General features: G+C 37.6%; 1 protein-coding gene across 1 annotated transcript; it reads right to left on the reverse strand.

The window, feature by feature from the left end:
* Positions 1-26,955, reverse strand: LOC127642537 (NADH-ubiquinone oxidoreductase chain 5-like). The gene is made up of 2 exons (XM_052125169.1): positions 26,940-26,955; positions 1-1,111 (listed from the first exon to the last, which is right to left on the reverse strand). Exon 2 carries the CDS (start codon positions 1,019-1,021, stop codon positions 107-109), a length of 915 nt encoding a protein of 304 aa, XP_051981129.1. The 5' UTR covers positions 1,022-1,111; positions 26,940-26,955; the 3' UTR covers positions 1-106.

Raw genomic sequence — 26,955 nt, forward strand, 5'->3', positions numbered from 1 at the left:
CAGTTCTGAACCTGTTCTGTATTTATTTTTATATGTGTTAAATTTGTTAAACTAAATGTATAGATTAAGATGTAGTTCTGCTTTGGCAATATTGTATTGTTTACATTCATGCCAATAAAGCCCCTTTGAATTGAATTGAATTGAATTGATAGATAGATAAGACAGATAGATAGAAAGAAAAGACAGACATATAGATAGACAGACAGACAGACAGACAGACAGACAGACAGATAGATAGATAGATAAGACAGATAGATAGAAAGAAAAGACAGACATATAGACAGACAGACAGACAGACAGACAGACAGATAGATAGAAAGAAAAGACAGACATATAGATAGACAGACAGACAGACAGACAGACAGACAGATAGATAGATAGATAAGACAGATAGATAGAAAGAAAAGACAGACATATAGATAGACAGACAGACAGACAGACAGACAGACAGACAGACAGATAGATAGATAGATAAGACAGATAGATAGAAAGAAAAGACAGACATATAGATAGACAGACAGACAGACATATAGACAGACAGACAGACAGACAGACAGACAGACAGATAGATAGAATACATACATAGACAGACAGATAGACAAACAGACAGAGATAGATAGAAAAGACAGATAGACAGACAGACAGATAGATAGATAAGACAGACAGACACAAAGACAGACTGACAGACAGATAGATAGAAAGAAAAGACAGACATATAGATAGACATATAGATAGACATATAGATAGACAGAAAGATAGACAGATAGATAGATAGATAGATAGATAGATAGATAGATAGATAGATAGATAGATAGATAGATAGATAGATAGATAGATAGATAGATAGATAGATAGGATACATACATACATACATACATAGACAGACAGATAGACAGACAGACAGATAGATAGACAAAGAGACAGACAGTGAATAGATAGATAGACAGAGAGTGGAGAGAGACAAAAAGTGGTGTAACATGTGCTCTCTTAGGTTCATTAAAGACCAGAAGTGCTGCTGCATTCTGGATCATTTGGAGAGGTCTAATAGCACATGCAGGAAGGCCTGCAATGAGAGCGTTACAGTAGTCCAGTCTAGTTATGACAAGGCTGACTGAACGAGCAGTTGTGTGGCATGTACAGAGAGGAAGGATCTTATCTTCCTGATATTGTCGAGTGTAAATCTACATGATCTTGCAGTCTTTGAAATGTGGTCAGTGAAATTTAGCTCATCATCAATGGTTACCCCTAGATTTCTGACCGTTTTGGAAGGTGAAACTGTAGTTGGACCCAGCTGCACGGTGATGTTGTGTTCAACAGCAGGGTTGGCTGGAAAGACAAGGAGTTCGGTCTTGGCTGAGTTGAGTTGAATGTGGTGTTCCTTCATCCAGGCTGAGATGTCTGCCAGACAGGCAGCGATTCGAGCAGTCACTGTGGTGTCGATGGGCTGGAAAGACAAGTAGAGTTATGTGTCATCAGCATAGCTGATAGATAGATAGATAGATAGATAGATAGATAGATAGATAGATAGATAGATAGATAGATAGATAGATAGATAGACAGACAGACAAAGAGACAGACAGATAGATAGATAGATAGATAGACAGACAAAGAGACAGACAGACAGACAGACAGATAGATAGATAGATAGATAGATAGATAGATAGATAGATAGATAGATAGATAGATAGATAGACAGACAGACAGACAGACAGACAGACAGACAGACAGATAGACAGACAAAGAGACAGACAGACAAAGACAGACAGACAGACAGACAGACAGACAGACAGACAGACAGACAGATAGGTAGATAGACAGACAAAGAGACAGACAGACAGACAGACAGACAGACAGACAGATAGATAGATAGATAGATAGACAGACAAAGAGACAGACAGACAGACAGACAGACAGACAGACAGATATATAGATAGATAGATAGATAGATAGATAGATAGATAGATAGATAGATAGATAGATAGATAGATAGATAGATAGATAGATAGATAGATAGATAGATAAGACAGACAAAGAGACAGACAGACAGAGAGATATTTAGGTAGATAGAAAGATAGATTTACGACTTGCAGATACAAATATATACACACATATACACATAGTGAATTTATTTTGATTAGTTATTTTTATATTTGTTAAACTAAATGTAATTATAGATTAAGGTGTAGTTCTTTTTACACAGCCTCTGCTTTGGCAATACTGTATCGTTTATATTCATGCCAATAAAGACCCTTTGAATTGAATTGAATAGTGGACATATTGAAAACTGCACTGTGCAAAACTGCTAAAAAGTGGATATTTTAACAGAGAATCACAGACAGTTTCAATGCTGAACCTTTAGGGGCGTCCACGTGTTTTTAAACATGCAGATTTTATAAATATCTATATGGCCAGTTAAATGGACAGCCTTTATGGTCTCTCATCCGTGTCTAGAAAAGCACTTCATAAATTAAATGAATTATTACTATTATTAATGTTATTATTAGTAGTATTATAGTTTTCTTGTTATTATCCTTATAAGTCCATCAATACAATTTTCTCGTGTTATTGTATAATTCCACCTGAATTATTCACTTTAATACTGTGCTTGCAAAATTTAGAATGACATTAAAAATCATTTCTGCAACAGTACATCTCAGATGTAAAAACTCTTTATCATTTGTGAGCACTTTTCCATAGACTCACATTGTATACCAGTGGGGAAAACAATAAAGGGCCAAGGAGTACGTTTTAGGTCAGCTGTGTTGGCTACTGAACGAGCGATCGTTCCCAAACTTTGCACACACAATCGGGGTCTTTCCACGAGAAACATATTACACTTTTGTGTGCCCAGGCCCATGGGAACCCGTTTTATTACAGTAATAATATGCTTAATATAGTCTGATTCTATTAAGCCTCTGTTAAATGATTACATTTAAGGCCAGCGTTGGCTACTGAACGAGCGATCATTCCCAAACTTTGCACACACAATCGGGGTCTTCCCACGAGAAACATATTACACTTTTGTGTGCCCAGCCCCATGGGAACCCGTTTTATTACAGTCAAAATATGCTTAATATAGGCGCATGCTTAATATGGAGTGGTGGTGGCGTAGTGGACTAAAGCACATCACTTGTAATCAGAAGGTCACTGGTCCGATCCCCATAGCCACCACCATTGTGTCCTTGAGCAAGACACTTAATCCAAGTTGCTCGGGGAATTGTCCCTGTAAAATCTGGTTGTGGTTCGAAAAATCACAAATCCGATCATTTACTCGGTTTATGACCCTTTACAGTATATAACTTCGTATATGCAACTTAAATGTCTGCCCTTAGCCACTGCCTGGTAATATTTCAGATTTCACTCACCAGTTCAGCACGTTCAGCGTCCTTTCACAGCGTGTTTATAGTAAAAGTTTGGTTTGCCTTAATGTGTGTCCAAAGATAAGATCCATGTATCATCTTTATTACCCTCTTTGGTCTTTACAGGTAGATATCGATAAAAAAAAAGAAAGATAAAATTAGATTTTAAATTAGAAACTTCTAGATAAAATTAGTATACATTTACTATAGTAATTAATACTCTGACACTAATTTGGGCAAAGCGCACTAATGACTTCTTTAAGACTTGAAGCTAAAAGTTGACGATTTGTAAATTGACTTGGACTTGACTTGGGACTTGACTGCCTTGACTTGGGACTTGACTGCCTTGACTTGGGACTTGACTGCCTTGACTTGGGACTTCACTCGGACTTTAATGCAATGACTTGAGACTTACTTGTGACTTGGAAAACAATGACTTGGTCCCACCTCTGCAAGTTGGACACGTGGAGAGTTGCAATGTCAAGTCACTTTTTCTGGTTGACTGTAACTTCTATATTATGTCTTTGACGGGCATAAAAACAAAAAATCATTGAAAAGTCAAAAAATGCTTTCATTGTTCAACCTTATATTATTTTTATTATTTATTATTATTTTTTTGGCTATTCATGTTCTGCAATTTTGGACACAATTTAATGTAAGACCTTGGCATGATTATTAATAAAAAATAAATTAAATTAAAAAAAAAAAAAGTTATCTTTAAGGAAATCTGAATTGATGTGTTGTTATTGTAATCGATGACTCAGCGAGTGAACCGCTGAATGGGCTTTATTGGATTTCAGCAGATTTCATTTCAAAGGGCAAAACGCCCCTAACAAGTGTGTCATCTCATTATCGTGGCAAGATTCGATGCCGTTTTTATTCTTAAAAGTTTTTCAAGTCCTTCGGTTATTTTCTGATGCATTTGTTTTTGGAACAATTTCTTTAATAGGCTATATTTACTGGACTCAAGTCTGCTCTGCTCGCAACACAATAATCTCCTCCTCACAAGCATGCCCCGATAAGTTTCATGAAATGATAATAATAATAAAGGATTGAGTTTATCCCACCCAACAATTCCTACAAAAACATTTCAGCGTTCTTGTGAAAAATGCGTTCATTACCACGTCTCCATTACAGTCGTATTCATGCAAATCTTAAAGGCGTGCATGTGACATTTTAAACCACTCACAACCTACGTGCAAAAGACTCTTCTACCTTTTCAGCGCTACATTTCCATTGCTCTCTTCTTCTGTTCATCTCTCCTCGTCACATGAATGCAGACGAATTCTGAATTCGATGACACCAAGCTTGGCAAAATCGGACCGACCGGTCCTAAAGATTTATCTGTGAAACAATCCAGCCAATCAGATTCGATATGCAAATGAGGGTGGACATAATGAGGGTGGAAGTCGTTTTTACCTCTATACCTAACCCTAACCCTAACCCTAACCCTAACCCTAACCTAACCCTAACCCTAACCCTAACCTAACCCTAACCTAACCTAACCTAACCTAACCCTAACCTAACCCTAACCCTAACCCTAACCCTAACCTAACCTAACCTAACCTAGCCTAACCCTAGCCACACCTAACGCCTAACGCCTAACCCTAACCTAACCCTAACCCTAACCCTAGCCACCCTAACCCTAACCCCTAACCTAACCCTAACCACTTTATAACAATGACAGAACAAGAACAAATTAATATAATACTTGGAGGGACACACAGCAGCACTGGCTGCAAGATCGCTTAACGTGTCACAGTCTGAGACAGTGGGTGAATCTGTGTTATGTGTTTACCCCTGTGTCACCCCAATGTTCCCCACAGTGACCCTCAGTGTATGTGTGTATATTCATTTATGTGTCAGTATATGTCAGTTCTCTTCAGTTATTTAAACACTGTGGTCTTCAGCAGTTCTGAACCTGTTCTGTATTTATTTTTATATGTGTTAAATTTGTTAAACTAAATGTATAGATTAAGATGTAGTTCTGCTTTGGCAATATTGTATTGTTTACATTCATGCCAATAAAGCCCCTTTGAATTGAATTGAATTGAATTGATAGATAGATAAGACAGATAGATAGAAAGAAAAGACAGACATATAGATAGACAGACAGACAGACAGACAGACAGACAGACAGACAGATAGATAGATAGATAAGACAGATAGATAGAAAGAAAAGACAGACATATAGACAGACAGACAGACAGACAGACAGACAGATAGATAGAAAGAAAAGACAGACATATAGATAGACAGACAGACAGACAGACAGACAGACAGATAGATAGATAAGACAGATAGATAGAAAGAAAAGACAGACATATAGATAGACAGACAGACAGACAGACAGACAGACAGACAGATAGATAGATAGATAAGACAGATAGATAGAAAGAAAAGACAGACATATAGATAGACAGACAGACAGACATATAGACAGACAGACAGACAGACAGACAGACAGACAGATAGATAGAATACATACATAGACAGACAGATAGACAAACAGACAGAGATAGATAGAAAAGACAGATAGACAGACAGACAGATAGATAGATAAGACAGACAGACACAAAGACAGACTGACAGACAGATAGATAGAAAGAAAAGACAGACATATAGATAGACATATAGATAGACATATAGATAGACAGAAAGATAGACAGATAGATAGATAGATAGATAGATAGATAGATAGATAGATAGATAGATAGATAGATAGATAGATAGATAGATAGATAGGATACATACATACATACATACATAGACAGACAGATAGACAGACAGACAGATAGATAGACAAAGAGACAGACAGTGAATAGATAGATAGACAGAGAGTGGAGAGAGACAAAAAGTGGTGTAACATGTGCTCTCTTAGGTTCATTAAAGACCAGAAGTGCTGCTGCATTCTGGATCATTTGGAGAGGTCTAATAGCACATGCAGGAAGGCCTGCAATGAGAGCGTTACAGTAGTCCAGTCTAGTTATGACAAGGCGACTGAACGAGCAGTTGTGTGGCATGTACAGAGAGGAAGGATCTTATCTTCCTGATATTGTCGAGTGTAAATCTACATGATCTTGCAGTCTTTGAAATGTGGTCAGTGAAATTTAGCTCATCATCAATGGTTACCCCTAGATTTCTGACCGTTTTGGAAGGTGAAACTGTAGTTGGACCCAGCTGCACGGTGATGTTGTGTTCAACAGCAGGGTTGGCTGGAAAGACAAGGAGTTCGGTCTTGGCTGAGTTGAGTTGAATGTGGTGTTCCTTCATCCAGGCTGAGATGTCTGCCAGACAGGCAGCGATTCGAGCAGTCACTGTGGTGTCGTTGGGCTGGAAAGACAAGTAGAGTTAGCGTGTCATCAGCATAGCTGATAGATAGATAGATAGATAGATAGATAGATAGATAGATAGATAGATAGATAGATAGATAGATAGATAGATAGATAGATAGATAGACAGACAGACAAAGAGACAGACAGATAGATAGATAGATAGACAGACAAAGAGACAGACAGACAGACAGACAGATAGATAGATAGATAGATAGATAGATAGACAGACAAAGAGACAGACAGACAGACAGACAGACAGACAGACAGACAGACAGACAGATAGACAGACAAAGAGACAGACAGACAAAGAGACAGACAGACAGACAGACAGACAGACAGACAGACAGACAGATAGGTAGATAGACAGACAAAGAGACAGACAGACAGACAGACAGACAGACAGACAGATAGATAGATAGATAGATAGACAGACAAAGAGACAGACAGACAGACAGACAGACAGACAGATAGATAGATAGATAGATAGATAGATAGATAGATAGATAGATAGATAGATAGATAGATAGATAGATAGATAGATAAGACAGACAAAGAGACAGACAGACAGAGAGATATTTAGGTAGATAGAAAGATAGATTTACGACTTGCAGATACAAATATATACACACATATACACATAGTGAATTTATTTTGATTAGTTATTTTTATATTTGTTAAACTAAATGTAATTATAGATTAAGGTGTAGTTCTTTTTACACAGCCTCTGCTTTGGCAATACTGTATCGCTTATATTCATGCCAATAAAGACCCTTTGAATTGAATTGAATAGTGGACATATTGAAAACTGCACTGTGCAAAACTGCTAAAAAGTGGATATTTTAACAGAGAATCACAGACAGTTTCAATGCTGAACCTTTAGGGGCGTCCACGTGTTTTTAAACATGCAGATTTTATAAATATCTATATGGCCAGTTAAATGGACAGCCTTTATGGTCTCTCATCCGTGTCTAGAAAAGCACTTCATAAATTAAATGAATTATTACTATTATTAATGTTATTATTAGTAGTATTATAGTTTTCTTGTTATTATCCTTATAAGTCCATCAATACAATTTTCTCGTGTTATTGTATAATTCCACCTGAATTATTCACTTTAATACTGTGCTTGCAAAATTTAGAATGACATTAAAAATCATTTCTGCAACAGTACATCTCAGATGTAAAAACTCTTTATCATTTGTGAGCACTTTTCCATAGACTCACATTGTATACCAGTGGGGAAAACAATAAAGGGCCAAGGAGTACGCTTTAGGCCGCTGTGTTGGCTACTGAACGAGCGATCGTTCCCAAACTTTGCACACACAATCGGGGTCTTTCCACGAGAAACATATTACACTTTTGTGTGCCCAGGCCCATGGGAACCCGTTTTATTACAGTAATAATATGCTTAATATAGTCTGATTCTATTAAGCCTCTGTTAAATGATTACATTTAAGGTCACGCGTTGGCTACTTAACGAGCTGATCATTCCCAAACTTTGCACACACAATCGGGGTCTTCCCACGAGAAACATATTACACTTTTGTGTGCCCAGCCCCATGGGAACCCGTTTTATTACAGTCAAAATATGCTTAATATAGGCGGCATGCTTAATATGGAGTGGTGGTGGCGTAGTGGACTAAAGCACATCACTTGTAATCAGAAGGTCACTGGTCCGATCCCCATAGCCACCACCATTGTGTCCTTGAGCAAGACACTTAATCCAAGTTGCTCGGGGAATTGTCCCTGTAAAATCTGGTTGTGGTTCAAAAATCACAAACCGATCATTTACTCGGTTTATGGCCCTTTACAGTATATAACTCGTGATATGCAACTTAAATGTCTGCCCTTAGCCACTGCCTGGTAATATTTCAGATTTCACTCACCAGTTCAGCACGCTCAGCGTCCTTTCACAGCGTGTTTATAGTAAAAGTTTGGTTTGCCTTAATGTGTGTCCAAAGATAAGATCCATGTATCATCTTTATTACCCTCTTTGGTCTTTACAGGTAGATATCGATAAAAAAAAAGAAAGATAAAATTAGATTTTAAATTAGAAACTTCTAGATAAAATTAGTATACATTTACTATAGTAATTAATACTCTGACACTAATTTGGGCAAAGCGCACTAATGACTTCTTTAAGACTTGAAGCTAAAAGTTGACGATTTGTAAATTGACTTGGACTTGACTTGGGACTTGACTGCCTTGACTTGGGACTTGACTGCCTTGACTTGGGACTTGACTGCCTTGACTTGGGACTTCACTCGGACTTTAATGCAATGACTTGAGACTTACTTGTGACTTGGAAAACAATGACTTGGTCCCACCTCTGCAAGTTGGACACGTGGAGAGTTGCAATGTCAAGTCACTTTTTCTGGTTGACTGTAACTTCTATATTATGTCTTTGACGGGCATAAAAACAAAAAATCATTGAAAAGTCAAAAAATGCTTTCATTGTTCAACCTTATATTATTTTTATTATTTATTATTATTTTTTGGCTATTCATGTTCTGCAATTTTGGACACAATTTAATGTAAGACCTTGGCATGATTATTAATAAAAAAATAAATTAAATTAAAAAAAAAAAAAAGTTATCTTTAAGGAAATCTGAATTGATGTGTTGTTATTGTAATCGATGACTCAGCGAGTGAACCGCGAATGGGCTTTATTGGATTTCGCAGATTTCATTTCAAAGGGCAAAACGCCCCTAACAAGTGTGTCATCTCATTATCGTGGCAAGATTCGATGCCGTTTTTATTCTTAAAAGTTTTTCAAGTCCTTCGGTTATTTTCTGATGCATTTGTTTTTGGAACAATTTCTTTAATAGGCTATATTTACTGGACTCAAGTCTGCTCTGCTCGCAACACAATAATCTCCTCCTCACAAGCATGCCCCGATAAGTTTCATGAAATGATAATAATAATAAAGGATTGAGTTTATCCCACCCAACAATTCCTACAAAAACATTTCAGCGTTCTTGTGAAAAATGCGTTCATTACCACGTCTCCATTACAGTCGTATTCATGCAAATCTTAAAGGCGTGCATGTGACATTTTTAAACCACTCACAACCTACGTGCAAAAGACTCTTCTACCTTTTCAGCGCTACATTTCCATTGCTCTCTTCTTCTGTTCATCTCTCCTCGTCACATGAATGCAGACGGAATTCTGAATTCGATGACACCAAGCTTGGCAAAATCGGACCGACCGTCCTAAAGATTTATCTGTGAAACAATCCAGCCAATCAGATTCGATATGCAAATGAGGGTGGACATAATGAGGGTGGAAGTCGTTTTTACCTCTATACCTACAGACTTTTTAACCCCAGAGGGCTAGGGGTTAGGGTCAACTAGTGATTTAACCCCAACTAACCCCAGCGGACTGGGGCTAACCCTAGTGGACTGATGGAGAATTACACTTTACTACTTACAAATTTAAACCTATGCAATATTTGAAGCAGTTTATTTTCAAAACATTTTGTTTTCTACAAAATATCCTTCTGTTATTTGTTTTTCATTTATTTCATTTTTGGAAACATATCTTTGATCAAATTAACTGGACTCAAAAATACTCCTCACATACAAGTAAAAGAAATATTGTGAAATAATAATAATAATGATAAAAAAGTTTAAACATTATTTAAAAGCTTTATTAGTTAGTTAGTTAATTAGTTACATAGAGACACACAAAACCAGACACAGACAGACAGACAGACAGACTGATAGATAGACAGAGAGACAGACAGACAGATAGTCAAGTCAATTTTATTCAGTATAGCGCCTTTCACAACACACATCGCTTCAAAGCAGCTTTACAGAAGATCAGCATTAACAGACGATAAAACTGTAATGTCGATGAATCATCATTGTGCAATTAGATAAAATACGATTCTTAATCGTGTTTAAAAATAATTAAATAATAATTGTATTAATAACCCCAGTGAGCAAGCTGTAGGCTGACTGTGGCAAGGAACACAAAACTCCATAAGATGTGGATTAATGGAGAAAAATAACCTTGGGAGAAACCAGACTTACTGTGGGGGCCAGTTCCCTCTGGCTAACATCATGAATATAATGTAAATATTACTTGTGTATAGTTAAAATCATGGTTTAAAATTATTAAACTAAGTAAGGGTTAAGGGTCATTGTTTAAACATTGATTGTGTTTGAACTGTAAGATTAATGACCACAGGCTTTGAAGTCCATCTAGATTAATTGCAGAAGTTCACATAGATGCAATTGTCCTTGTTAATTGGCTGATGAAGGCTTTTGTTGGCAATAGCTAGTCTATGCATTCCATTTCAAGATCGTAGTCCATCAATAGACCGAGGTGATGCAGGTTGGAGTTGGTATCAGTTCATCCTCTGAAGTCCATCATAATAGACCGAAGTGATGTTTGGCTGGCACCGGCTGCATTTAGTCATCATCATTCAGCGACATGAAGCAGTGGAGTCCAACACGAAGCAGGAATGGTGCTGGATCCAGCCGGTTCTGGTGACCTCAGGATAGGAGTCCCGAGGTTGAGACAAGGAAACAAATAAAAAGATGTAAGCATAGATGCCATAAAATGTATTGCAGAGTTAGAGATCATGATCACTGTTTCTGGTTCCGGGAGACCCAACTAAAGCAGCCTAATTGTGGGTTGGAGGATAAATTAGGTGTATGTCTGGCTAAATAGATGAGTCGTTAGTCTAGACTTAAACTGAGAGGGTGTGTCTGCATCTCGAACAGTGTTTGGGAGACTATTCCATAGTTTAGGAGCCAAATATGAAAAGGATCTACCTCCTTTTGTGGATTTTGATATTCTAGGAACTATTAACAGGCCAGAATTTTGCGATCGTAATGAACGTGATGGAATATAGCGTGACAGAAGATCATTTAAGTACTGCGTGAGCTAGACCATTCAAAGCTTTGTATGTAGTTAACAGAATTTTAAAATGCTGATGCATTTTGAACCAATTGAAGTTTATTTATTGATCTTGCTGGACATCCTCCCAGTAATGCATTACAATAATCTAGTCTTTAGGTCATGAGCGCATGAATTAGTTTTTCGGCATCAGCAACAGAGAGCATATGCCTTCATTTAGCACTATTTCTGAGGCGGAAGAATGCTGTGCTACAAACATCTGTAATTTGATTTTCAAAGGACAGATTGTATCAAACATAACACCTAAGTTTTTCACTGTTGAAGATGATGTAACAGAACATCCATCTAGAGTCAAATTATATTTTAGCGGCTTATTTTTAGAGGTTTTTGGTCCAATAATTAGAACCTCTGTTTTGTCAGAATTGAGTAGAAGGAAATTTCTGGCCATCCAATCTTTTATTTAATTGATACACTCTGCTAATTTTGAGAATTGTGAAATCTCATCAAGTTTTGAAGAAATATAAAGTTGTGTATCGTCAGCATAGCAGTGGAAACATATTCCACGATTCCTGATAATATCTCCCAGGGAAGCATATACATGGAGAAAAGCAGAAGCCCTAAAACTGATCCCTGTGGCACTCCATATTTAACTTTTGTTTGGTTTGACGATTCCTCATTTACATAGACAAAGTGGTAGTGGTCTGCTAAATATGACCTAAACCATGCTAATGCAACTCCACAAATTCCAACATAATTCTCCAGCCTATTCAAGAGAATGTCGTGATCTATCGTGTCGAATGCAGCACTTAGATCTAAAACTACTAGAAGAGAAATGCAGCCGCGATCAGATGATAGATAGAAAGATAGATAGATAGATAGATAGATAGATAGATAGATAGAAAAGACAGATATATAGATAGACAGACATATAGACAGACAGACAGAGATAGATAGAAAAGACAGATAGACAGACAGACAGATAGATAGATAAGACAGACAGACACAAAGACAGACTGACAGACAGATAGATAAGACAGATAGATAGAAAGAAAAGACAGACATATAGATAGACATATAGATAAACAGAAAGATAGACAGATAGATAGATAGATAGATAGATAGATAGATAGATAGATAGATAGATAGATAGACAGATAGACAGATAGATAGATAGGATACATACATACATACATACATACATAGACAGACAGATAGACAGACAGACAGATAGATAGACAAAGAGACAGACAGTGAATAGATAGATAGACAGAGAGTGGAGAGAGACAAAAAGTGGTGTAACATGTGCTCTCTTAGGTTCATTAAAGACCAGAAGTGCTGCTGCATTCTGGATCATTTGGAGAGGTCTAATAGCACATGCAGGAAGGCCTGCAATGAGAGCGTTACAGTAGTCCAGTCTAGTTATGACAAGGCTGACTGAACGAGCAGTTGTGTGGCATGTACAGAGAGGAAGGATCTTATCTTCCTGATATTGTCGAGTGTAAATCTACATGATCTTGCAGTCTTTGAAATGTGGTCAGTGAAATTTAGCTCATCATCAATGGTTACCCCTAGATTTCTGACCGTTTTGGAAGGTGAAACTGTAGTTGGACCCAGCTGCACGGTGATGTTGTGTTCAACAGCAGGGTTGGCTGGAAAGACAAGGAGTTCGGTCTTGGCTGAGTTGAGTTGAATGTGGTGTTCCTTCATCCAGGCTGAGATGTCTGCCAGACAGGCAGCTGATTCGAGCAGTCACTGTGGTGTCGTTGGGCTGGAAAGACAAGTAGAGTTGCGTGTAATCAGCATAGCTGATAGATAGATAGATAGATAGATAGATAGATAGATAGATAGATAGATAGATAGATAGATAGATAGATAGATAGATAGATAGATAGATAGATAGACAGACAAAGAGACAGACAGACAGACAGACAGACAGATAGATAGATAGATAAGACAGATAGATAGAAAGAAAAGACAGACATATAGATAGACAGACAGACAGACAGACAGACAGACAGACAGATAGATAGATAGATAAGACAGATAGATAGAAAGAAAAGACAGACATATAGATAGACAGACAGACAGACAGACAGACAGACAGATAGATAGAATACATACATAGACAGACAGATAGACAAACAGACAGAGATAGATAGAAAAGACAGATAGACAGACAGACAGACAGACAGACAGACAGACAGATAGATAGGACAGATAGATAGAAAGAAAAGACAGACATATAGATAGACAGACAGACATATAGACAGACAGACAGACAGACAGATAGATAGACAGACAGACAGACATATAGATAGACAGACAGACAGACAAGAAAAGAAAAGACAGACATATAGATAGACAGACAGACAGACAGACAGACAGACAGACAGACAGACAGACAGATAGATAGATAAGACAGATAGATAGAAAGAAAAGACAGACATATAGATAGACAGACAGACAGACATATAGACAGACAGACAGACAGACAGACAGACAGACAGACAGATAGATAGAATACATCTCAGTGATCAGAACTACACTAGATGGGACAGACATCCAACAGAAGCCCTACACACAGAATTCTGCAAATTAATTTTGAAATTACAAAGGAAAACACCCAATAATGCATGCAGGGCAGAATTAGGACGATTCCCATTGATCATTAACATACAAAAAAGATCTCTAAATTTTTGGATGCATTTAAAATCAAGTCCCACAGAGTCGCTTCATTATAAAGCCTACAAACCCAAGAACTGAACCCTGAAAACAGTCCCTCAGTCAGCTGGTTCTGAGACTCACTAACCCGGTTAACAGTACTAACAGTAACCAGCCTCAGACCAGCACTGCTTTACAACCAAACATCAGAATAAATCAGATCATCAAACAATCTCAAATCACCTATCTGGAACATTGGGATCAAGAAACTAAAACACAAAGCAAATTACAATTCTATCGGACTCTAAAATCAAAGTATGAATTGGAAGAGTATCTCCTGACTGTCAGAGATACAAAGCAGAGACAGATCCTGAGCAAGTACAGGCTCAGTGAGCACAGTCTCGCCATCGAGAGAGGCAGACACAGAAAAACATGGTTACCCAGAGAAGAAAGGGTGTGTGCTCACTGTACGACAGGTGAGGTTGAGACAGAGGTGCACTTTCTCCTTCACTGCCCAAAATTTAAAAATACAAGGGACATTTATATGGATAAATTAACACACAGCATAGACACATTTATAACAATGACAGAACAAGAACAAATTAATATAATACTTGGAGAGGGACACACAGCAGCACTGGCTGCAAGATACGTTTTAACGTGTCACAGTCTGAGAGACAGTGGGTGAATCTGTGTTATGTGTTTTACCCCGTGTGTCACCCCAATGTTCCCCACAGTGACCCTCAGTGTATGTGTGTATATTCATTTATGTGTCAGTATATGTCAGTTCTCTTCAGTTATTTAAACACTGTGGTCTTCAGCAGTTCTGAACCTGTTCTGTATTTATTTTTATATGTGTTAAATTTGTTAAACTAAATGTATAGATTAAGATGTAGTTCTGCTTTGGCAATATTGTATTGTTTACATTCATGCCAATAAAGCCCCTTTGAATTGAATTGAATTGAATTGATAGATAGATAAGACAGATAGATAGAAAGAAAAGACAGACATATAGATAGACAGACAGACAGACAGACAGACAGACAGACAGACAGATAGATAGATAGATAAGACAGATAGATAGAAAGAAAAGACAGACATATAGACAGACAGACAGACAGACAGACAGATAGATAGAAAGAAAAGACAGACATATAGATAGACAGACAGACAGACAGACAGACAGACAGATAGATAGATAGATAAGACAGATAGATAGAAAGAAAAGACAGACATATAGATAGACAGACAGACAGACAGACAGACAGACAGACAGACAGATAGATAGATAGATAAGACAGATAGATAGAAAGAAAAGACAGACATATAGATAGACAGACAGACAGACATATAGACAGACAGACAGACAGACAGACAGACAGACAGACAGATAGATAGAATACATACATAGACAGACAGATAGACAAACAGACAGAGATAGATAGAAAAGACAGTATAGACAGACAGACAGATAGATAGATAAGACAGACAGACATCAAAGACAGACTGACAGACAGATAGATAGAAAGAAAAGACAGACATATAGATATGACATATAGATAGACATATAGATAGACAGAAAGATATGACAGATAGATAGATAGATCAGACCTCAGAGATAGATAGATATGATAGATAGATCCAGATAGATAGATAGATAGATAGATGAGATAGATAGATAGATAGATAGCATACATACATACATACATACATACATAGACAGACCAGACTAGACATGACAGACAGATAGATAGACAAAGAGACAGACAGTGAATAGATAGATAGACAGAGAGTGGAGAGAGACAAAAAGTGGTGTAACATGTGCTCTCTTAGGTTCATTAAAGACCAGAAGTGCTGCTGCATTCTGGATCATTTGGAGAGGTCTAATAGCACATGCAGGAAGGCCTGCAATGAGAGCTGTTACAGTAGTCCAGTCTAGTTATGACAAGGCTGACTGAACGAGCAGTTGTGTGGCATGTACAGAGAGGAAGGATCTTATCTTCCTGATATTGTCGAAGTGTAAATCTACATGATCTTGCAGTCTTTGAAATGTGGTCAGTGAAATTTAGCTCATCATCAATGGTTACCCCTAGATTTCTGACCGTTTTGGAAGGTGAAACTGTAGTTGGACCCAGCTGCACGGTGATGTTGTGTTCAACAGCAGGGTTGGCTGGAAAGACAAGGAGTTCGGTCTTGGCTGAGTTGAGTTGAATGTGGTGTTCCTTCATCCAGGCTGAGATGTCTGCCAGACAGGCAGCAATTCGAGCAGTCACTGTGGTGTCGTTGGGCTGGAAAGACAAGTAGAGTTGCGTGTCATCAGCATAGCTGATAGATAGATAGATAGATAGATAGATAGATAGATAGATAGATAGATAGATAGATAGATAGATAGACAGACAGACAAAGAGACAGACAGATAGATAGATAGATAGACAGACAAAGAGACAGACAGACAGACAGACAGATAGATAGATAGAAAAGACAGATAGACAGACAGACAGATAGATAGATAAGACAGACAGACACAAAGACAGACTGACAGACAGATAGATAGAAAGAAAAGACAGACATATAGATAGACATATAGATAGACATATAGATAGACAGAAAGATAGACAGATAGATAGATAGATAGATAGATAGATAGATAGATAGATAGATAGATAGATAGATAGATAGATAGATAGATAGATAGGATACATACATACATACATACATACATAGACAGACAGATAGACAGACAGACAGATAGATAGACAAAGAGACAGACAGTGAATAGATAGATAGACAGAGAGTGGAGAGAGACAAAAAGTGGTGTAACATGTGCTCTCTTAGGTTCATTAAAGACCAGAAGTGCTGCTGCATTCTGGATCATTTGGAGAGGTCTAATAGCACATGCAGGAAGGCCTGCAATGAGAGCGTTACAGTAGTCCAGTCTAGTTATGACAAGGCGACTGAACGAGCAGTTGTGTGGCATGTACAGAGAGGAAGGATCTTATCTTCCTGATATTGTCGAGTGTAAATCTACATGATCTTGCAGTCTTTGAAATGTGGTCAGTGAAATTTAGCTCATCATCAATGGTTACCCCTAGATTTCTGACCGTTTTGGAAGGTGAAACTGTAGTTGGACCCAGCTGCACGGTGATGTTGTGTTCAACAGCAGGGTTGGCTGGAAAGACAAGGAGTTCGGTCTTGGCTGAGTTGAGTTGAATGTGGTGTTCCTTCATCCAGGCTGAGATGTCTGCCAGACAGGCAGCGATTCGAGCAGTCACTGTGGTGTCGTTGGGCTGGAAAGACAAGTAGAGTTATGTGTCATCAGCATAGCTGATAGATAGATAGATAGATAGATAGATAGATAGATAGATAGATAGATAGATAGATAGATAGATAGATAGATAGATAGATAGACAGACAGACAAAGAGACAGACAGATAGATAGATAGATAGACAGACAAAGAGACAGACAGACAGACAGACAGATAGATAGATAGATAGATAGATAGATAGATAGATAGATAGATAGATAGACAGATAGATAGACAGACAGAGACAGACAGACAGACAGACAGACAGACAGATAGACAGACAAAGAGACAGACAGACAAAGAGACAGACAGACAGACAGACAGACAGACAGACAGACAGATAGGTAGATAGACAGACAAAGAGACAGACAGACAGACAGACAGACAGACAGATAGATAGATAGATAGACAGACAAAGAGACAGACAGACAGACAGACAGACAGATAGATAGATAGATAGATAGATAGATAGATAGATAGATAGATAGATAGATAGATAGATAGATAGATAGATAGATAGATAGATAAGACAGACAAAGAGACAGACAGACAGAGAGATATTTAGGTAGATAGAAAGATAGATTTACGACTTGCAGATACAAATATATACACACATATACACATAGTGAATTTATTTTGATTAGTTATTTTTATATTTGTTAAACTAAATGTAATTATAGATTAAGGTGTAGTTCTTTTTACACAGCCTCTGCTTTGGCAATACTGTATCGTTTATATTCATGCCAATAAAGACCCTTTGAATTGAATTGAATAGTGGACATATTGAAAACTGCACTGTGCAAAACTGCTAAAAAGTGGATATTTTAACAGAGAATCACAGACAGTTTCAATGCTGAACCTTTAGGGGCGTCCACGTGTTTTTAAACATGCAGATTTTATAAATATCTATATGGCCAGTTAAATGGACAGCCTTTGCGGTCTCTCATCCGTGTCTAGAAAAGCACTTCATAAATTAAATGAATTATTACTATTATTAATGTTATTATTAGTAGTATTATAGTTTTCTTGTTATTATCCTTATAAGTCCATCAATACAATTTTCTCGTGTTATTGTATAATTCCACCTGAATTATTCACTTTAATACTGTGCTTGCAAAATTTAGAATGACATTAAAAATCATTTCTGCAACAGTACATCTCAGATGTAAAAACTCTTTATCATTTGTGAGCACTTTTCCATAGACTCACATTGTATACCAGTGGGGAAAACAATAAAGGGCCAAGGAGTACGTTTTAGGCCGCTGTGTTGGCTACTGAACGAGCTGATCGTTCCCAAACTTTGCACACACAATCGGGGTCTTTCCACGAGAAACATATTACACTTTTGTGTGCCCAGGCCCATGGGAACCCGTTTTATTACAGTAATAATATGCTTAATATAGTCTGATTCTATTAAGCCTCTGTTAAATGATTACATTTAAGGCCTCAGCGTTGGCTACTGAACGAGCGATCATTCCCAAACTTTGCACACACAATCGGGGTCTTCCCACGAGAAACATATTACACTTTTGTGTGCCCAGCCCCATGGGAACCCGTTTTATTACAGTCAAAATATGCTTAATATAGGCGGCATGCTTAATATGGAGTGGTGGTGGCGTAGTGGACTAAAGCACATCACTTGTAATCAGAAGGTCACTGGTCCGATCCCCATAGCCACCACCATTGTGTCCTTGAGCAAGACACTTAATCCAAGTTGCTCCGGGAATTGTCCCTGTAAAATCTGGTTGTGGTTCGAAAAATCACAAATCCGATCATTTACTCGGTTTATGGCCCTTTACAGTATATAACTCGTATATGCAACTTAAATGTCTGCCCTTAGCCACTGCCTGGTAATATTTCAGATTTCACTCACCAGTTCAGCACGTTCAGCGTCCTTTCACAGCGTGTTTATAGTAAAAGTTTGGTTTGCCTTAATGTGTGTCCAAAGATAAGATCCATGTATCATCTTTATTACCCTCTTTGGTCTTTACAGGTAGATATCGATAAAAAAAAAGAAAGATAAAATTAGATTTTAAATTAGAAACTTCTAGATAAAATTAGTATACATTTACTATAGTAATTAATACTCTGACACTAATTTGGGCAAAGCGCACTAATGACTTCTTTAAGACTTGAAGCTAAAAGTTGACGATTTGTAAATTGACTTGGACTTGACTTGGGACTTGACTGCCTTGACTTGGGACTTGACTGCCTTGACTTGGGACTTGACTGCCTTGACTTGGGACTTCACTCGGGACTTTAATGCAATGACTTGAGACTTACTTGTGACTTGGAAAACAATGACTTGGTCCCACCTCTGCAAGTTGGACACGTGGAGAGTTGCAATGTCAAGTCACTTTTTCTGGTTGACTGTAACTTCTATATTATGTCTTTGACGGGCATAAAAACAAAAAATCATTGAAAAGTCAAAAAATGCTTTCATTGTTCAACCTTATATTATTTTTATTATTTATTATTATTTTTTGGCTATTCATGTTCTGCAATTTTGGACACAATTTAATGTAAGACCTTGGCATGATTATTAATAAAAAAATAAATTAAATAAAAAAAAAAAAAGTTATCTTTAAGGAAATCTGAATTGATGTGTTGTTATTGTAATCGATGACTCAGCGAGTGAACCGCGAATGGGCTTTATTGGATTTCGCAGATTTCATTTCAAAGGGCAAAACGCCCCTAACAAGTGTGTCATCTCATTATCGTGGCAAGATTCGATGCCGTTTTTATTCTTAAAAGTTTTTCAAGTCCTTCGGTTATTTTCTGATGCATTTGTTTTTGGAACAATTTCTTTAATAGGCTATATTTACTGGACTCAAGTCTGCTCTGCTCGCAACACAATAATCTCCTCCTCACAAGCATGCCCCGATAAGTTTCATGAAATGATAATAATAATAAAGGATTGAGTTTATCCCACCCAACAATTCCTACAAAAACATTTCAGCGTTCTTGTGAAAAATGCGTTCATTACCACGTCTCCATTACAGTCGTATTCATGCAAATCTTAAAGGCGTGCATGTGACATTTTTAAACCACTCACAACCTACGTGCAAAAGACTCTTCTACCTTTTCAGCGCTACATTTCCATTGCTCTCTTCTTCTGTTCATCTCTCCTCGTCACATGAATGCAGACGGAATTCTGAATTCGATGACACCAAGCTTGGCAAAATCGGACCGACCGTCCTAAAGATTTATCTGTGAAACAATCCAGCCAATCAGATTCGATATGCAAATGAGGGTGGACATAATGAGGGTGGAAGTCGTTTTTACCTCTATACCTACAGACTTTTTAACCCCAGAGGGCTAGGGGTTAGGGTCAACTAGTGATTTAACCCCAACTAACCCCAGCGGACTGGGGCTAACCCTAGTGGACTGATGGAGAATTACACTTTACTACTTACAAATTTAAACCTATGCAATATTTGAAGCAGTTTATTTTCAAAACATTTTGTTTTCTACAAAATATCCTTCTGTTATTTGTTTTTCATTTATTTCATTTTTGGAAACATATCTTTGATCAAATTAACTGGACTCAAAAATACTCCTCACATACAAGTAAAAGAAATATTGTGAAATAATAATAATAATGATAAAAAAGTTTAAACATTATTTAAAAGCTTTATTAGTTAGTTAGTTAATTAGTTACATAGAGACACACAAAACCAGACACAGACAGACAGACAGACAGACTGATAGATAGACAGAGAGACAGACAGACAGATAGTCAAGTCAATTTTATTCAGTATAGCGCCTTTCACAACACACATCGTTTCAAAGCAGCTTTACAGAAGATCAGCATTAACAGACGATAAAACTGTAATGTCGATGAATCATCATTGTGCAATTAGATAAAATACGATTCTTAATCGTGTTTAAAAATAATTAAATAATAATTGTATTAATAACCCCAGTGAGCAAGCTGTAGGCTGACTGTGGCAAGGAACACAAAACTCCATAAGATGTGGATTAATGGAGAAAAATAACCTTGGGAGAAACCAGACTTACTGTGGGGGCCAGTTCCCTCTGGCTAACATCATGAATATAATGTAAATATTACTTGTGTATAGTTAAAATCATGGTTTAAAATTATTAAACTAAGTAAGGGTTAAGGGTCATTGTTTAAACATTGATTGTGTTTGAACTGTAAGATTAATGACCACAGGCTTTGAAGTCCATCTAGATTAATTGCAGAAGTTCACATAGATGCAATTGTCCTTGTTAATTGGCTGATGAAGGCTTTTGTTGGCAATAGCTAGTCTATGCATTCCATTTCAAGATCGTAGTCCATCAATAGACCGAGGTGATGCAGGTTGGAGTTGGTATCAGTTCATCCTCTGAAGTCCATCATAATAGACCGAGTGATGTTTGGCTGGCACCGGCTGCATTTAGTCATCATCATTCAGCGACATGAAGCAGTGGAGTCCAACACGAAGCAGGAATGGTGCTGGATCCAGCCGGTTCTGGTGACCTCAGGATAGGAGTCCCGAGGTTGAGACAAGGAAACAAATAAAAAGATGTAAGCATAGATGCCATAAAATGTATTGCAGAGTTAGAGATCATGATCACTGTTTCTGGTTCCGGAGACCCAACTAAAGCAGCCTAATTGTGGGTTGGAGGATAAATTAGGTGTATGTCTGGCTAAATAGATGAGTCGTTAGTCTAGACTTAAACTGAGAGGGTGTGTCTGCATCTCGAACAGTGTTTGGGAGACTATTCCATAGTTTAGGAGCCAAATATGAAAAGGATCTACCTCCTTTGTGGATTTTGATATTCTAGGAACTATTAACAGGCCAGAATTTTGCGATCGTAATGAACGTGATGGAATATAGCGTGACAGAAGATCATTTAAGTACTGCGTGAGCTAGACCATTCAAAGCTTTGTATGTAGTTAACAGAATTTTAAAATGCTGATGCATTTTGAACCAATTGAAGTTTATTTATTGATCTTGCTGGACATCCTCCCAGTAATGCATTACAATAATCTAGTCTTTAGGTCATGAGCGCATGAATTAGTTTTTCGGCATCAGCAACAGAGAGCATATGCCTTCATTTAGCACTATTTCTGAGGCGGAAGAATGCTGTGCTACAAACATCTGTAATTTGATTTTCAAAGGACAGATTGTATCAAACATAACACCTAAGTTTTTCACTGTTGAAGATGATGTAACAGAACATCCATCTAGAGTCAAATTATATTTTAGCGGCTTATTTTTAGAGGTTTTTGGTCCAATAATTAGAACCTCTGTTTTGTCAGAATTGAGTAGAAGGAAATTTCTGGCCATCCAATCTTTTATTTAATTGATACACTCTGCTAATTTTGAGAATTGTGAAATCTCATCAAGTTTTGAAGAAATATAAAGTTGTGTATCGTCAGCATAGCAGTGGAAACATATTCCACGATTCCTGATAATATCTCCCAGGGAAGCATATACATGGAGAAAAGCAGAAGCCCTAAAACTGATCCCTGTGGCACTCCATATTTAACTTTTGTTTGGTTTGACGATTCCTCATTTACATAGACAAAGTGGTAGTGGTCTGCTAAATATGACCTAAACCATGCTAATGCAACTCCACAAATTCCAACATAATTCTCCAGCCTATTCAAGAGAATGTCGTGATCTATCGTGTCGAATGCAGCACTTAGATCTAAAACTACTAGAAGAGAAATGCAGCCGCGATCAGATGATAGATAGAAAGATAGATAGATAGATAGATAGATAGATAGATAGATAGAAAAGACAGATATATAGATAGACAGACATATAGACAGACAGACAGAGATAGATAGAAAAGACAGATAGACAGACAGACAGATAGATAGATAAGACAGACAGACACAAAGACAGACTGACAGACAGATAGATAAGACAGATAGATAGAAAGAAAAGACAGACATATAGATAGACATATAGATAAACAGAAAGATAGACAGATAGATAGATAGATAGATAGATAGATAGATAGATAGATAGATAGATAGATAGATAGATAGATAGATAGACAGATAGACAGATAGATAGGATACATACATACATACATACATACATAGACAGACAGATAGACAGACAGACAGATAGATAGACAAAGAGACAGACAGTGAATAGATAGATAGACAGAGAGTGGAGAGAGACAAAAAGTGGTGTAACATGTGCTCTCTTAGGTTCATTAAAGACCAGAAGTGCTGCTGCATTCTGGATCATTTGGAGAGGTCTAATAGCACATGCAGGAAGGCCTGCAATGAGAGCGTTACAGTAGTCCAGTCTAGTTATGACAAGGCGACTGAACGAGCAGTTGTGTGGCATGTACAGAGAGGAAGGATCTTATCTTCCTGATATTGTCGAGTGTAAATCTACATGATCTTGCAGTCTTTGAAATGTGGTCAGTGAAATTTAGCTCATCATCAATGGTTACCCCTAGATTTCTGACCGTTTTGGAAGGTGAAACTGTAGTTGGACCCAGCTGCACGGTGATGTTGTGTTCAACAGCAGGGTTGGCTGGAAAGACAAGGAGTTCGGTCTTGGCTGAGTTGAGTTGAATGTGGTGTTCCTTCATCCAGGCTGAGATGTCTGCCAGACAGGCAGCGATTCGAGCAGTCACTGTGGTGTCGTTGGGCTGGAAAGACAAGTAGAGTTATGTGTCATCAGCATAGCTGATAGATAGATAGATAGATAGATAGATAGATAGATAGATAGATAGATAGATAGATAGATAGATAGATAGATAGATAGATAGATAGATAGACAGACAAAGAGACAGACAGACAGACAGACAGACAGATAGATAGATAGATAAGACAGATAGATAGAAAGAAAAGACAGACATATAGATAGACAGACAGACAGACAGACAGACAGACAGACAGATAGATAGATAGATAAGACAGATAGATAGAAAGAAAAGACAGACATATAGATAGACAGACAGACAGACAGACAGACAGACAGATAGATAGAATACATACATAGACAGACAGATAGACAAACAGACAGAGATAGATAGAAAAGACAGATAGACAGACAGACAGACAGACAGACAGACAGACAGATAGATAGGACAGATAGATAGAAAGAAAAGACAGACATATAGATAGACAGACAGACATATAGACAGACAGACAGACAGACAGATAGATAGACAGACAGACAGACATATAGATAGACAGACAGACAGACAAGAAAAGAAAAGACAGACATATAGATAGACAGACAGACAGACAGACAGACAGACAGACAGACAGACAGATAGATAGATAAGACAGATAGATAGAAAGAAAAGACAGACATATAGATAGACAGACAGACAGACATATAGACAGACAGACAGACAGACAGACAGACAGACAGATAGATAGAATACATCTCAGTGATCAGAACTACACTAGATGGGACAGACATCCAACAGAAGCCCTACACACAGAATTCTGCAAATTAATTTTGAAATTACAAAGGAAAACACCCAATAATGCATGCAGGGCAGAATTAGGACGATTCCCATTGATCATTAACATACAAAAAAGATCTCTAAATTTTTGGATGCATTTAAAATCAAGTCCCACAGAGTCGCTTCATTATAAAGCTACAAACCCAAGAACTGAACCCTGAAAACAGTCCCTCAGTCAGCTGGTTCTGAGACTCACTAACCCGGTTAACAGTACTAACAGTAACCAGCCTCAGACCAGCACTGCTTTACAACCAAACATCAGAATAAATCAGATCATCAAACAATCTCAAATCACCTATCTGGAACATTGGGATCAAGAAACTAAAACACAAAGCAAATTACAATTCTATCGGACTCTAAAATCAAAGTATGAATTGGAAGAGTATCTCCTGACTGTCAGAGATACAAAGCAGAGACAGATCCTGAGCAAGTACAGGCTCAGTGAGCACAGTCTCGCCATCGAGAGAGGCAGACACAGAAAAACATGGTTACCCAGAGAAGAAAGGGTGTGTGCTCACTGTACGACAGGTGAGGTTGAGACAGAGGTGCACTTTCTCCTTCACTGCCCAAAATTTAAAAATACAAGGGACATTTATATGGATAAATTAACACACAGCATAGACACATTTATAACAATGACAGAACAAGAACAAATTAATATAATACTTGGAGAGGGACACACAGCAGCACTGGCTGCAAGATACGTTTTAACGTGTCACAGTCTGAGAGACAGTGGGTGAATCTGTGTTATGTGTTTTACCCCGTGTGTCACCCCAATGTTCCCCACAGTGACCCTCAGTGTATGTGTGTATATTCATTTATGTGTCAGTATATGTCAGTTCTCTTCAGTTATTTAAACACTGTGGTCTTCAGCAGTTCTGAACCTGTTCTGTATTTATTTTTATATGTGTTAAATTTGTTAAACTAAATGTATAGATTAAGATGTAGTTCTGCTTTGGCAATATTGTATTGTTTACATTCATGCCAATAAAGCCCCTTTGAATTGAATTGAATTGAATTGATAGATAGATAAGACAGATAGATAGAAAGAAAAGACAGACATATAGATAGACAGACAGACAGACAGACAGACAGACAGACAGATAGATAGATAGATAAGACAGATAGATAGAAAGAAAAGACAGACATATAGACAGACAGACAGACAGACAGACAGACAGATAGATAGAAAGAAAAGACAGACATATAGATAGACAGACAGACAGACAGACAGACAGACAGACAGATAGATAGATAGATAAGACAGATAGATAGAAAGAAAAGACAGACATATAGATAGACAGACAGACAGACAGACAGACAGACAGACAGATAGATAGATAGATAAGACAGATAGATAGAAAGAAAAGACAGACATATAGATAGACAGACAGACAGACATATAGACAGACAGACAGACAGACAGACAGACAGACAGATAGATAGAATACATACATAGACAGACAGATAGACAAACAGACAGAGATAGATAGAAAAGACAGATAGACAGACAGACAGATAGATAGATAAGACAGACAGACACAAAGACAGACTGACAGACAGATAGATAGAAAGAAAAGACAGACATATAGATAGACATATAGATAGACATATAGATAGACAGAATAGATAGATAGATAGATAGATAGATAGATAGATAGATAGATAGATAGATAGATAGATAGATAGATAGATAGGATACATACATACATACATACATACATAGACAGACAGATAGACAGACAGACAGATAGATAGACAAAGAGACAGACAGTGAATAGATAGATAGACAGAGAGTGGAGAGAGACAAAAAGTGGTGTAACATGTGCTCTCTTAGGTTCATTAAAGACCAGAAGTGCTGCTGCATTCTGGATCATTTGGAGAGGTCTAATAGCACATGCAGGAAGGCCTGCAATGAGAGCTGCTACAGTAGTCCAGTCTAGTTATGACAAGGCGACTGAACGAGCAGTTGTG

The sequence above is a fragment of the Xyrauchen texanus genome, unplaced genomic scaffold (genome assembly GCF_025860055.1).
Source record: "Xyrauchen texanus isolate HMW12.3.18 unplaced genomic scaffold, RBS_HiC_50CHRs HiC_scaffold_68, whole genome shotgun sequence".
Lineage (NCBI taxonomy): Eukaryota > Metazoa > Chordata > Actinopteri > Cypriniformes > Catostomidae > Xyrauchen > Xyrauchen texanus.